At 42.4% G+C, this 15,055-nt stretch overlaps 1 protein-coding gene across 1 annotated transcript in view; it reads right to left on the reverse strand.

Annotated features, from left to right (window-relative positions):
- st6galnac5a (ST6 (alpha-N-acetyl-neuraminyl-2,3-beta-galactosyl-1,3)-N-acetylgalactosaminide alpha-2,6-sialyltransferase 5a) overlaps positions 1-11,068 on the reverse strand; it is a 42,536-nt gene extending 31,468 nt beyond the window's left edge. Inside the window, exons 1-2 of the mRNA XM_088597969.1 lie at positions 10,789-11,068; positions 9,428-9,625 (exon numbers count right to left, since the gene is read on the reverse strand). Coding sequence (XP_088454095.1) covers positions 9,428-9,625; positions 10,789-10,803 — 213 coding nt within the window. The 5' untranslated portion in view covers positions 10,804-11,068. The remainder of the gene's footprint in view (positions 1-9,427; positions 9,626-10,788) is intronic.
- Positions 11,069-15,055: the final 3,987 nt, after the last annotated feature.

Below are 15,055 nucleotides of genomic sequence, written 5' to 3' on the forward strand. Positions count from 1 at the left end.
CAACTATAAATGCTTTTAAAGAATATAAGACCTATTCATTTGCTTGATTTTATTAGCAATATTTTTATTTTGCATGATGGCATGTACTGTATGCCATTTACATCTCAGCTTCTTTGGATTTGAATCCAGTTTTTCCACTTTTCCTGCTTTATTAAAATGCACATTATGTAAACAAAATGAACAGTGAGTTTAATTGGAATGTATAATCATTCGTGTGGATAGGTTTAACCACAGCCATTACAGAAGTTGACTTTCCTATTTTAAATATTTTGTAGCATTAATTTGCAATCTGTTAACCATTACAGATCTGCAAATTACTTAATTCCTGCTGTATGGATGTCCTAAACCCATTAGCATTACTGTATTTACAACATGCAGTATTTATTCAATGTATGATCACGTCTGTGAAATATTATTTCATATGAGACAGAGAATTAGTTACACAAAATAACAAAATCAAAGGTGAAAACTATTTTCTAGGAAAAAACACATTAAAAAACATAAAATGCATTCACAGAGATCTAAAAGCACAGATGCTGATGTAATGTGAAAGATGTCAACTATAACTGGGTGACTAATGGAGTGTAATCATAGTAAAAAAAGTCAGATTGTCTACTGACATTATTACATAATGCAATATTTTGTATCAACATGGAAAACATTCAAACATTTGGCATTTCACATCATGTGTGTAAAAGAGGTAATTTATAAGAACTCGTCTTAAATAACTCAACAGGATCACGAAGGCATAAAAACTATGACAAGAAAGATGACAAAAGAGGAGGAAATGGAGTCCAACAAGCTTGTTTGGTAGTTTGGTAGAAAAACTGCTTTGGTAGATGCTCATTGATCGGAGGATTTTTGTAAGAAGCCAGGGGTTCGGCTTCAACAATGTAGCTGGGCTACTAGTTCCACACTCCCACCACCCCTAGTGTAAAGATGTGCCACCTGTTCACAGACTTAAATGCAGTCCCACCTTTTTTTTAAACTGTAAGGTAAGTAATGAGATTAGCAGTGCACTATAGCAGGTCCCGCTGTTGATTAAAAAATGGCAGCCTTTATGTTGACTCAGGACAGAAATAATCACAAGACATTGCTCTTTTACAATAGGGATGTCATTATATTCACATCCTATCATACAATTTTCAAAGATATGATCTTCAGAGCTGCCTGTGACAGAAAATGGGACATGAATTCTTCATTCTTGAAGAGACCACCGACCAGCACACCACAATGGCAGCCCAGGGCCAGAACTCCTGATGACTGCCACCCCACGTTTTGTACCTTTGCCTTTCCTTATCAGCTTTGCTTTGGAGACCCGTTACAGATGTTGGGGACCTGACCATTTGCCCTGTTCTTCCCCCACAGAAAGAATCTGACTCTTCCGAATGAGCTGGAAGGGTGGCTCTGCTCATGCAGTCTATGCAGTCATGCAGGTGGCAGTGAGGTGGGAGATCGCTACGATCCTACTCCTGCTGTCCCCGGTATCCGACACGGTCCAATACCTTTTTGTGCCTTCTGCAATAAGTTGCTTCATCTCGGCTCCTGCTACCCCTGACGCCAGCTCTTCGACCCTGGGCCTATCCTTCACCCTACCTGTGGCTCAGTCAGCAGGTGTCCTGCAGTTTTTAACGTCCACGATCCCTGGCATCCAACACAGCACAACTCCTTTGGTGCCTCTCGCCTTAGTTTCCTTCCTCCTGATTCAATCCGGCGTCCTACAGTACCTATAGATTTAATGTCCGTCTTCTCTTTTCTCACATAATGTCCTCCTTTCCATCTATCCCTGGCATGCAACACAGCCCAACACTTTGGCACTTTTGGCCCTGCTGCTTCTGAGGCCACCTCCCCGGGCTCCGGTCTGTCTGGTGTCCTACTTCTGACTCAGCAGGCGTCCTACCATCAACATTTACTTTTTTGAATAATACCCACTTATTATCACTGCCTTTCTTTAGGGTCATAGTTGGAAGAAATCTCTAACATCATTCATTTTAAATTGGCACTGCCTTCTTGGTCGCTCATTAAGGTATTCTTTGCAGCTCTGTCACTAGTCTTGAGAAGCAAATATGCGAACAAATTCTGACATTCTGCAGCACTGCACTCTCCTTGTGCCTGAACGTTCCTACGATCTCCGTTTCTGTGCCCTTGCCTCCTCATTCTATGGCCAGGAGTTGTCCCCTTAACCGTCTACTTGAAAATGTTTATACTTGAAAATACTCAATAAATTCACAAAGCTCTTGATTTTGAGATGTTGTTATTCCCCGTGAAATGCTTTTTAGCTCTGCCTGCCTTTACGTCAAACCAGGGAGCACCAGCTAATTTTCCCTATTTGTCAAGTAAAAAAAAACATTTAAGAATTGTTTCTCTCTTTCTGGTACATTGTTGATAAATACAGTCTTTACCCTATGAAATTTCAGCTTCAAAGGGTTTAAATGACATTGAAATGAAAGAATGTGCAGCAGTTCGGTGTTCTGGGATCCTCAGGGAAGAGGGAAGTGTTACATTAGGAATCTCTCCGTCTCCTGTCAAGAAGAAGCCTCTGTGCCTGGGTCTCAGCGAATACAGAGCATTGCTGTATAATGCAGATCGGACCTTCTGAAGCCTCAGGCAAACTATAAACAATCGGCAATCAACAATAAAGGCTTGTTTGTCAAGTACACCACTACAGTCACCGAAATCATTACCCCTGAAAATGTTATGCGCACAAGTTAATGACAGCAATAACACTGAACACAGCGTTATAAATGAGTCACTTTATTTATTAGGCCAAAGAGCTGAAGCTTGGAGGGGACTTAATTAAAGAACACGAAGAAGATTCAGGATTAAAATAAGACTCCAATTATTTTGCAGACACTGCCCAGTCTGCTGGACATAGTGTCTGGGCCCTGCTTTACCAAGGCGCCGTCGGTTCATTTAGACATTTCCACCAGCTGCGTCGGAGCACCTAAATTAGCACTGAGAAAAGCTGCCTGCCGAGGGTCTGCATCCTGGAAATCTCCTGGGCAGAAGGTGTAAACGGAGTGCAATGAGGGCAGACTCCATGCGGTGCGGGAGCGGAGCAGCCCGTGGAAAACCGTGATGCGCGTTCGCGCTCTGCCGCTCCTGCCCACGTCCCCCGTGATCGCAGAACCCCGCCCACCCCGCGTCCCGCGACCGCGCCACCACAGCCGGTGTAAGCACGGCGTGGCAGCACACAGCTTCGGCGATCCGAGAGAGAAAATAATAATGAAAAAGGGGGCTGATCTACAGCTTGCAGAAAGACACAGTACGCCAGGTTATTACAGGCACGGCTGACAAAAGGTATCAGAATCGCCAAAAGAGAGACAAACGAGAATATCGCAACAGAGGCAGAAAAAATAATGCTAAACATTCAGTTTGAAGCTGGCAAAGGAACTGTAAAAGCATTTTGAAGAGCTTGCAGGACAACAGTAGATTAATAACAGAAGATTACAGATAATAAAGAGATATGAAACCACAACAGGTAACTGTAGCACAACTGACCCGGGGTCTCTGCATGGGCTAGGACAGCTCCCAACAAAGAAATAATCAAGACATGATAGAGTCTTCCCAGGTGTATGTCAAGAAATGAGGCGTATTCAGGATACTGGCGGAACAGTGGCATGTGAATGACCAAAAGACAATGTCCTGGACTGGGCAGACACTTGACAAATGCAACTTTACCCTGTGACAAGCGCAAAGGGATCCATGCTGGCGATACTGCACATATCGCATGTGCGATCTCTACCTACAGGAGGTCCCAGACTACAGCGATCCCGATTCGGCTCTGTCCTCATCGAGACAATGAGGCAAAGCAACAAAGAAGGCAAACGGAATGCCTGAGAGCAGAGAAGCTAAATCCAGGCACGTTCTGCTCAAGCTTTACAACACACCAGTAAAACCTCGCCGAGAATATTGAGCTCAGCGGTCGCCTTACGACAAAAATAATACTATAGCCTTAGGAGAGATATCCAAGAAGAACAAGAACGATTCCCGGACGTTGGTGGAAGTTTTAATGCTCCATATCCTTTCAGTCTATAAGCTAACAAAGGAGGCAGAGAGGAGGTTGGATGTAAGTATATAAAACAAGGCTCAACCCAAGGGAAGATGTCTTGCTGGGCAGTAAAACAAGGGCTCAGGGGCACAGCTGGACTCTGAGAGGGAATTCATTTAGAATTGGGAGCAGCAGACCTTTCTTTACACCGAGTCCAGGGTGTGTAAAACAAGCTCTGCCAGCCAGGGGAGGCTGAGGCTCCCCAACTTCCAATCGAGTAAAATGGTCAAACATACTCCCCTCATTATTTATTTTTAGAATAATACTTATTTTAATTATTATTCTAAATTTGGCTGGCACTTTTTTTGCAAAATTTCTTGCAATGGCTAAGATAAGGAAAAAAAAACAATGACTTACGTCCAGACCTTTATTTAAAATCTATTTGTCTCTCTGTAACTAACCATGCGTCTTCCCCTCCTCTCATACATCATCCTGAGCAATAAGACCTGGAGCGGAGCAGGCCAGGTACTGTTGTTAGTGTGGACAGAACTATGTCGCTGGAGCGGAACACTGCTACTGCATGAGCACTGAGGGGGGCTTTCAAATTGAACTCCCTTCACACTTTCTGCTCCCAGGCAAGAAAAAGACCGCTTTATTTTTATGTTACACAGCCCAAATGTTTCTTTTTAGTGTCCATTGCATCTGATGATAAATAGGGACACGACACAGATAATGTGGAAGGGGAAGGATCTGCCAGCTGATTCATTCTCTTCTACTTTTGAAACAGGAAAATGAACGTCTGATTGCAGAGCTGGACGCATTAATTCCATCTCTCTGGCACTGAGCTGCTCAACGGAATATGCTGACATCTCGCTGCAGACTCAGCCAAGAAGATGGGAAATGTGTGCACCTACAGGTTACTATCACTTAAAACTTCACTGAGACAAGTGTTCAAGTATAACATACTGCTAGAGTAAAACCGATAACATTTTGCTGTGACTGCATTTGGATCAAAGTAGAGTTTCCACAATTTGAAATCTTCCAGCATAATGTGATATCTCGGGAGCATACTGGCTCTCCCCCAGTCCATAACTGGAGCCACATAGGAAGGGGCAATTTAGAACAACCATTCAAGCAAGCCAGCATGTTTCTGGAAGATGGAAGGAAAGCAGAGCACACAATCCACATGAACTGAGAGAAACCATGCAAACTCCACTTAGAAAGATTCCCAACGCCCAAAACGAACCCAGAACCGCCAGCCCTAAGCACCAAACCCTTGTGCTTCCCGTCAGCCACGCCACAGGTCAGAGTGTCAGATCCGTAGAGTCGGATGAAACAGAAAGGCAAGTGGCAAAAAAGCACAACTAAGCAGTCTGGGTCAATTAAGAAGACAAAGGAAAGCGCAGGGCCCCGATGTGGCTGGCTGAAGCAGTATCTCGCTTCAATAAGTCTCACTTGTAGTCATTACAGAGAGAGGAGAACATGCAACTCCATGTACTGTCTGGATGGAGTTTTATTGGCCTGCCTCCTGAGCTAGCTGGTTTGAAAAAGCAATTGTGGAGAAACTGCAGCACCCTTTTAAAGAGCAGTAACTCAGTAGTTTGAGTAACTCAAACACACACACACACACACACACACACACACACACACACACACACACACACACACACACACACACAGGGGGAATGACAGCAAACAGCGCAATCAGCCTCAGGAGTTTTCTACCTGCATTGTGATTAGTTTACAGGCACTCCCCTGTCTGGTACAGGGGCTTGAATACTGTAGGTGCAACAACGCAGTACATCACAGATGACGTGGAGACCCGAGAGAGCAGAGTTCTCCCAATGTCAAGTCAAGTAGATGAGCAAAGCTCGTATAATCACAGTGCCCGGTTTTTGTGTGCCTTTTGTGAAAAAATAAGACAACTGATACCCTCAGAAGCAATGAAAAACAAAATTCAGGGGGTTCGATTTTTTTTAATGCAAGCCCTTTTCAGTAAAAAAGCATCCAATAAACGGCGTTTCTTTTTTTTCCTTAGCGGCCAGTATTTCACAGCCCCTCCTCGCCCATCTCCTCGCACTGCACCCCCAATTTCTGCGCCCCACAACAATCAGGCCCTACAGAGATACTTCTAAGTAAATACCATCTGTTCAGATATTACAGTTCCTCTGAAAACAAAATGAAATAAAATGCGAGGATAACACTTCCCCGTTGTGCTTTTTCACCGCTATAAGGAATCCATGTTAACAGTTATTGAAGAGAAAGAAAATGTCTTGGAAACGGAAAAAACAACTCATCTTTGTGCTTATCTCAAATGTGAATAAAGCGTTAAAATGATTAGTGAAAGATATTTAAGTTTTGCAGCTTTGCCAACAAACAAACGTTGCAAGATAAGAAATCAATACCTTCACAGAGCCGAAACGATATCAAGACATTACTCTGAAGACTTCATCAGCCTTTCCTGTGCCTGATATCTGTAGGGCTACAGCTATTAGACAGACACCCTTTGACACAGAGGTGCAGGTTTTAGTATTGTCATCCGTTGATTCTCCACGTTCAGACTGATTTCTGCTTGGAGAGAAATATGTAGTCACAAACGATTTAATCATCAGTCCCCAAAATATTTTAATCACACAGCTTTCACCAGCTCTCATTGTGCTTTTCCAGTGTGGAAAGATTTCCTGCAGTATTAATCTGCTACAATGTCCAGCACAAAGGATACAGTAGGTTACCAAGCCCATGGTTCCTGATCCTGTAGGAAAGTTGTCTGTTCTGATTTTCCTCTAGCCAGGTTTTTAATCACAGGCTAATTGATTTCAGTTTTCTATTTGGGATATATTCTTAAATTTGCTTTCAGCTCATAAAAGGTCAAATGGGACTTCTAATTAGTATGCATTTCTGAGTTTCAGAACTGCCTTCCATTCAGCTGTGTTGCCTGAAATGTAACCAACTGGAAACAGAATAAAAACTTGCTCATTGTGAGCATGCCTAATGCATTGTCACCCCCTTTTGTGGGCGTACCCTGTGAATTGCCACTCCCACTGTAGGCATATCCTGTGGGAATGCCCCTCCCACTGTGGGCGTGTCTGAAACACTGGCCTTCCCACCTGTGTCTGTTTCTTATCAACATATGTTCTGTTATGTTTAGGCAGAAGTAGCAGCAAGCAAGTTGAGAAGAAGCTGCATAACGTTCTGTGTGTTGAGGCTGTTAGAAACAGTATCCTTGAAGTAAGGGTATACTCGACACTCAGGACTGACCAAAGAAACAAGTTAAATAAAAGTCTATACAAGCAAGCAGATCAATTAAGTCATCAATTAGCACTGGAGATGTAGAACTCTGCTGGAATGAAAACGAGCACCCAGTGTTCCTCTGGGAGCAGAGATGGGAACCACTGCCCCAAGCAAAAAAGAAGCCAGCCCTCACAGCACATCTTATTTTATCACTCTTTCTGAAAGTTGGAAATCTTAAATAAAACTGGGACATACTTCACAGCCGCCTGGGCGCAAGACGGTTCAGATTTTTAATAACTTGTATCAGCCGAGCCAAAGAAACAATATCGCGGCCATATGCCTCGCAGGGCTGAGCTAACTGAGAATCCACACGCTAGCAACAAGATCATACACATGAGCCCCGGCTACAGCTGAAGCTCTAAATCACCACGGAGGGGGTTTCATGGCATCTTGAGAAACAGATTTTTTTTTTTATTTTTCACCAGTACAAAGATTAAGTTTTGTTCAGAAAACATGTACACTTATTTTAATTTTAAAACATGTACTCCTCCTGCTTGACGCGACGATGCCATTCCCTGTCTTTGGACTTAAATTCAGGTGTGCACACACAGAAAAGAGAGAGCGTTCCAATCTTCAGAGCCAAACAAGAGAAAAAAAGAAGGATTCGGTTCTCGAACTACAGTATCACCAGCCTGCTGGAGAGCCAGACAAGGTGTGAACGGTGACATCAATAACCACCGGGGCAATCTGCACCTGACCGATGATTCGGAGCCCTTAATGCGCGCCTGCAGATCCTCGGGGTTTTAAAAGCGTACCAGTCGTGGCACCGTTGTAACTGATAATCTGCTAATCGCGGGATTGTTGACATGAAAACCCGCATCCCCAGCCCCTCCCCTGCACAATTCACTACGGGCCTTGAAAAATAAATAAATCAAGAGCACAGTGAAACAGAGATTTTCAAAGCCTGTCAACCCTCACCCAGGGGAAATTTCAGGAGCTTTATCAATTACCCATTAAAAGTACCACAGGATTTCCTTTTGTACTTGCCTAAACAATTCTACCTGGACGTCAGATGAATACTGAACACAGACGGGCTGGGGGAAGAAACTCGTGGAGGATGGGAAGCCGTACTAGCGATTTGTGGATAAGTGTTAAATTAAGTGTAATTATGAGGTGTGCGAAGGGGAGCCGGAGGAGGCTGGAATGCTGCAGCAGTGTTACAAGGATGTTACAAGGAGTCACCAATGTGTGAAAATGAGAAATTGACTGTCAGTCCTTTCCATGCGGATTTATCCTTATCTTGAACCTACTGGATAAACACACAGAATTAAGGCCAGGGCGATTAAAAAAAAAAAAGGAATGTCCATGAATTAAAAACATAAACTCCATATGAACGGGCAACACGAGCCATTGTATGTTGGATTCATTTCCCATTCTTTAGTTTCTGATCACTCCTGCTGAGATCTTGAGAAGGGAACCATGCAGATGGTTTTCAAACGGAAGCCTATCTGTTACATACTGCACTGTATGTGTACACAAGCCAACACCAAGAGACAAAGCCTTTCCACTGCTCTTTTGCACCGGCAATGTAGAGAACTTAGTGATCATGAAATGCTGGACCGTGAGATTATCGTGTGTCTAAAGTGCTATCCTGCGGAGATCAGACCATCAGGTTTGCGTGATGGTATGGAACAGAGGGCCAAGCAATGACCTGCAAACAGGCCAGCACTAACCCTTAGTATGCTGCAATATTAAATTAGCATGGGACAAGCAGTATTGTATGCAAACTGTCTTTTCTGTGCAAGTGATCTGTAATAATATTAATGTTGTTTTGTGCGTCTCCCCTTTTGTCTGCTTGAAGAGCTATACTCTGCAAGTGCACAAAATAATTGACTCCCATGCAACTTATTAAGAGTGTTACCACTTCATGCATACAGTATAGATTATCACAGGCATCAATTAGATGCTGTTTTTAAAAAAGACAGTAAAAAGACATCCTCGATGGCCAAATACCTATGTTAATTAATTATACAAATGGCATGTTACTGAATTATTCCGTGTATGCTAAATTACAGCCATTAATCTATATCAGTGAAAGATATAAAACATACAGTTTATTTTCATCTTCCACACAATGACAGATTGTCAGATTAAGACAAACAGATCATGAACCACACTTATTCTGCCAAGTTTAAACGGTTTTACCTTGTGATCTATGATGCTGCTGTATCCCTGCAAGGGTGAAACCTGGGCTCTTGGTGGCTTGGTCACCAACTTCGTGGGTTGGTGCTCCCGGCTCTCCGAGTCATTTTGGAGTTTCTGCGTGTTGCTGTAGCTGCTGTTGTACACGAGCAACAAGCTGGTACACATGGTAATAGCTAAAAACACAGCTATCCCATGGCGCTGAGCAAAGACAAGAGAGCAAAACAGCGCATCACTGCCCGTAACTTGCAAACAAGGAGCGCTTAAGGACATTGCTGCTACAGGATTTGTCAGAAAGGCAGATTCAAAGCGAGTTCTTTTTGCATTTCTTTAACCTTTAAATATCGTTGAGTCTTTTACACCAGCAGTGCTATTACACGTACTGACAGCTGACGGTGCCTCAGAAAAACTTAGAAACGGGAAGTACAGTACAACGCTTTCATCTGCATCATTAGAAAAAGCTATTAATTTCGGAGATAAAATGTTGTATCAGTGCTTTCACAAACACATCCTTGCCTAGATAAAAGCACGAGGTTCTGGCACTCTTCAGTATTGATTTTATTGTACGAATGTGACAGAGTTACATCTCTCGTATAAATACAGTATCGTGCACAAAAGACTAAATCAAAGACCAATTCTGGTGGACTACAGACAGAAAATAGTACAGCAATTTAAGGATCTGTAATCAGTTGATTGATCGAGCGATCATATTAGAATTTTAAATGAGAGATGTATTAACAGTACAAGGTAAACAGTGTTTTCGGATATTCTGCTGTATTTTTTTAAAAAAAAATTACAGGTGTGGTATTAATTGCTCCGTAAGAATGAAGGGTTTCTTTATTTTACAGGCGACCAGGGTAAATTATTTCTCCCAAATAATTCTGTTGTAAAATAAGACAATGTCTGCCAACACATCTAAAAAATCGACCACCTTCTTGCAGGTACATACAGTACATCTCGAATGCTACAGCTGCAGGACTATGTATCATTTCCCAGTAAAGATAACTTCACTTTTGCTGTTCAAAGAAAATATTTTTTACAAAACTAAATATCTGAGTTGAAAAAATAAAAAAAAACTTAACTTTTTTTTCATTGCTGTTGTCATATGCTTTAAGCGCCGCCGAACGATGTATGAAAAACAAAATTAAAAAAACAACAACAACAAATCAAAATTAGAGACAGCTGCGTCCACCGTATTTTATCATCTCCGTTAATCCGGTGCGTGTGGTGTAATATTGATGACAATTGACGCAAAAGCCTGACCAGTCACTAATTTCTAACAGAACTAATAAAATCCTTGAATCGATTAAACATTTTAAGAGTGGGGTGGGGAGGAGGGGGGAAAGAGTTAGAGGAACTGTTACCATTGGTGTCTTCATTTTGCGCTTCTCTCCTCTAATCCCTCTGGTGTGCACATCTGGGTCCTTTCTGCTTCATGCTACTAGATTACAGCGAGAGCGAAAATCCCCGTCGCATCCCCATTCCGGCTAAAACTGAGTGGAGGCGCTGGACTGCACTGCACGGCGCTGCTGTGGTAGAGATTAGACCCGGCGCACGCAGAGCGAGGAATTAGGACTGGAGCCGCTTTTCACAAGCGATGTGCAAACCGAGTTTCAGACAGCCCCTGTCACTGCCCGTCTTCTGGGTCTTAAAACGCGTCGGGTTGCACATCGGCATGGCCGCACCGGAGCTGGACGGTTCGAAGACTGTCGCGCCTGAAACTGATTAATTGGGCTGCGGCAACGTCGCGGGGCTTTTAAACAAACTTTTTTGTTGTTGTTGTGTGTGTGTGCGTCTTTCAATCATCGTTTTAACTTCGCAGCACCCACAACGGTTTGGTCGGTGTCAATTCTTATTGACGGGAACGCAGTCGAACGCATGATCCCGAAATACAGAGTACATTCTCAACAGGCTGTGCGTAACGGACCTTTAAGCCCGTCTGATGTCGTTTATTCAGTTTCTAAAAGGAAAAAGCGGGGGCTCTTTTCTTGAACATGCATGAAAAATGTAATATGTAATGTGTTATTTGTGATACCGTATATATAATTCTTATTGTTACAATAACTAGGGGTGGAGGCCACTTTGACTTTAAGTGGTCCTCGCAGTTTCCGAGTCCTGGGTTCGACTCCGGACTGGGGTGCCTTCTGTAAGGAGTCTGCATGTTCCCCCAGGGTTTTCGGCTTTCTACTGCCTGTTCCAGTTTCCAGCTAGCTTCCAAAGACACGCTATATTTATGCATTTTTGCGCCCTGCTGTGGACTCGGGTCCACCCTGTCGTGTCGCTTTGTGCCCTTGCTTCCGCCTGTCATCCGCCCCCCATATATCTATGAATATTCTCCGAGCTATTACCAATGTTTCAGACAATCTTATACACGGCTGGCTTGTGTTACAGTAGGATTTATGACTTTTATTGTACAGAGTCTGTTTATATTTACCGGACGTTTTCATTTCATTTCCAGAAGACATATTTTAAGAGCTGTGGTTTTTTTTTTTCCCAGACGTAAAACATTTTAATTCATGCAAATCTGCTGTTGAAACGATTTGAGTGGCTAAGACCTGGATTTTGACAAACGAGACAGACGCTGTTATCAAAGGAAATGCAGAGTCCAATAGCAGACAAGAACCGCGAAGCTGTCCAAAACCTCGCGCATACTGTGGCCTACATGAAAACGCATGCATAACGAAACCAAATGTGATTAATTTTACATGAACGCATGTGCTATACTAAAAATAAATGAAAGTGGTTCCTATGTCCTACAGTATATATGAAACTACCAGTTCTACAATCCTTTTGGTTCCTCACATATTTATGATGAAAAACCTCTCCGACACGGCTTTGCATTATGTAAAAGCACTTCTTTCACAGTCTTTACAAAAATGTTTCTTAATCAACATCTTCTCAGTAAACACCACAGAGCCGTTCAGAGTGACTCGCATTGAATTCCCTTCTGCGAGAGTGATTTGCCTCCTCCATGAGACTATGCGAGCCCCTGGGGTGAGGATCTTGTTCAAGGCACATTCACCTGTCATCTTGTTAATAGCACTCTTATTAGTCCTGCACTGGCAACAGACAAGTGCATCCAACTAAGGTGAAATGTTTCACAATCATTTAATGCTGGAGGTAATTCAAATGGGCAAAGTGTTGTTACCTGTACTCAACAGGGGATAGGGCTGGTGCAGTCAGCAGGGGGAAAGCACAGAGACTGATGCTATCGAGTCGCCATTGTCTATATAGAGAAGACTATACTTCACTACTGGCTTTCTACAAATCCCTTTAAGTGCAACCTTACCACAACGCGCCATTGATACAGTAGGTTGCTCATTCACTAGTAACACTCAGAAATGCCTGCACAGCAATGTAATGTGAAGGGTTTGTTGTGTGAGTCCTTAGCCAGCAGCAGGGTTAGTTGTAATTGTGATGACTGGCACACCACCCCATTCACACTCGTGCTGAAGAAATAGTTTGCAGCACAAAACACATGTGACTGTGGTTAGGCAAAGGGCAGTAGCAGTCTCCCCTTGTTCCCAAACTGTTCAATCATGTTTTACCAGTGGTCTTTAGATTTTCAGAATAAACAGTTGCTCTCTCAAACTAGGAAATCTATTTTGCGTCTGTGCCTGAGTCTTTGTATTTATAATCCCGTGTATACAACAGCCATAAAATAGAAAGTCTTTCCATGTGTTTTAAACCCAGCAGTAAATCACCGCCTGTCAGTTTGCTGTTCGTTCCTGCAGAACAGTTGCCTGCATTTTTGGTCTGTTCCAGACTCCAACTTAATGGGGTCTTTCAATTAAGTCTGCGTTCTGATTGATTTTGCAGGAGATGGGCCTGTTGTTAAAAGGATTTCGTTTTGTTATTTGATGTGATGTGGAGTTCCTTTACGGAAACTATTTGTCTGTTCCTTTGCAAATGTCTGTTGAGAGTGAGCACTATTAGTAAACCTGTTGTACTAAGAAGGGTTCTCAAAGCACCTTTACTTGAACACTGTTATTTGCTACTAAAGGACTTTGTTCATCAATTACTTTCAGAAACGGATCGAAGTAACTGTGTATACGTATTATCTTAAAGGTCATATTTGTCTGTATCCCAGATTCCAAATAACAAAAGTTGAAGATACATTACAGTGGTATAACACTGGACATGGGTAAAATCTGAAAAGAAGAAAATGAGAGGGGGCACTTCACAAATCATGATGAAGCCCACAGGTATGGCAGAGCGATACAGGTGTTATAAATAAGAAGCTGATTTTAACAAATATACAAAAAAAAGTCTGGAACAACCCTTATCCTATTACATATTACACACTTATAATCCTTCTCTGGAGTGCAATATTTATACTGTCCTGGTTCAACACCTCAGAAGGGAATAATTCATATTTAAAACCTCTCACAAAACCGCTGCAAGTATCAAAACAAATGGATGATAGTGTGCCAGAAGTAATATACACCGATATACACATTAGGACACAGAATCAGAGTTGGAAGATCTTATGCAGCAATATCAATTTTGCTCAGTAGAGTTGTCTGGGGAATATCATCACTTCAGCAAGGTTAATTTAAAGACAAGAGTTTTCATTGTATCCTCTTTGTCATAACAATTCCATAATCTGACTACTATTAGACATGCAGTGACTTTAGAGAGGAACATTCATGCAACTGTGCAAAGCATGGATTAAACTTTCATCAGGAATCGGTAGTCCTTAGCCATGTCTTTAAACATCTCTGTGAGCAGGTGTGGCAGTCATGACTTAAGATATGGAAATAAAAAATGACCAACAATATGATAACCCGACTAAATTGTCTGTCATTGATTTATTTTACTTTGCCTCGAAGTGCAGCCTTTCATGCATATTTCATAAGGACCAGCTTTTATGAAACATCAATCACAATTATCTAATGTGAGGTTTGCAAGGAATGGCTGTTCCTTCTGGACCGTCACTCAATGAGAAATAAGCCAATTAATATAAGTGCAGGGGTTCATTGCTCGTAACGCTTGATGACAAGATTGTAACACTGGTATCTTAAAAAACAGAAACCGCTACCGAGTAGTTACTGTACATGAGTCTGTGTTGGCTTGCACAGAACTAGGTTTTGGACAGAAGGTGCAAGTTCATAAACAGGCACTGCTAGGGACTGTAGCAGATCACTGATTGATTCAGCTGTTAGAGTTGTTTATTCCAGGTACTGAATATACAAATTTGCTCTTTATAGCTTACAGGCTGAGCTCTTGGCTGTGCTTTGGGTGTCTTAGAATAAGGTATCCAAGGGTTGTATGGAGTTCCAAAACACGGGCAAGGCGTGCTTTTCCACTCAACGTAGAACGGAGTCATGTCTCTTTTCATAAAACACCAGGAAAGCTAAATGCCCCCACAACTGCATCTCTGCAGCACCTCCCCAGACATAAGTAACACCATGACAAAAGGAATCAGATCAGAACATGACAGAAGGCAGGACTCTATACTGTACATTCTTTCCCTTTCTGGGGAGAATTAAGGATTAGTGCCAACGATTTCACAAGTTGCAAGGAATAATGTCAATTTTTAGCTCATGCTAAACTGAATAAATTCGGACCTATGACTGTGCTCTGGAGCTTTCTCCTACATAGATCAGAGACCCAGGCTTTGTAATAGAC

Source organism: Lepisosteus platostomus, chromosome 11 (genome assembly GCF_059453375.1).
Source record: "Lepisosteus platostomus isolate fLepPlt1 chromosome 11, fLepPlt1.hap1, whole genome shotgun sequence".
Lineage (NCBI taxonomy): Eukaryota > Metazoa > Chordata > Actinopteri > Semionotiformes > Lepisosteidae > Lepisosteus > Lepisosteus platostomus.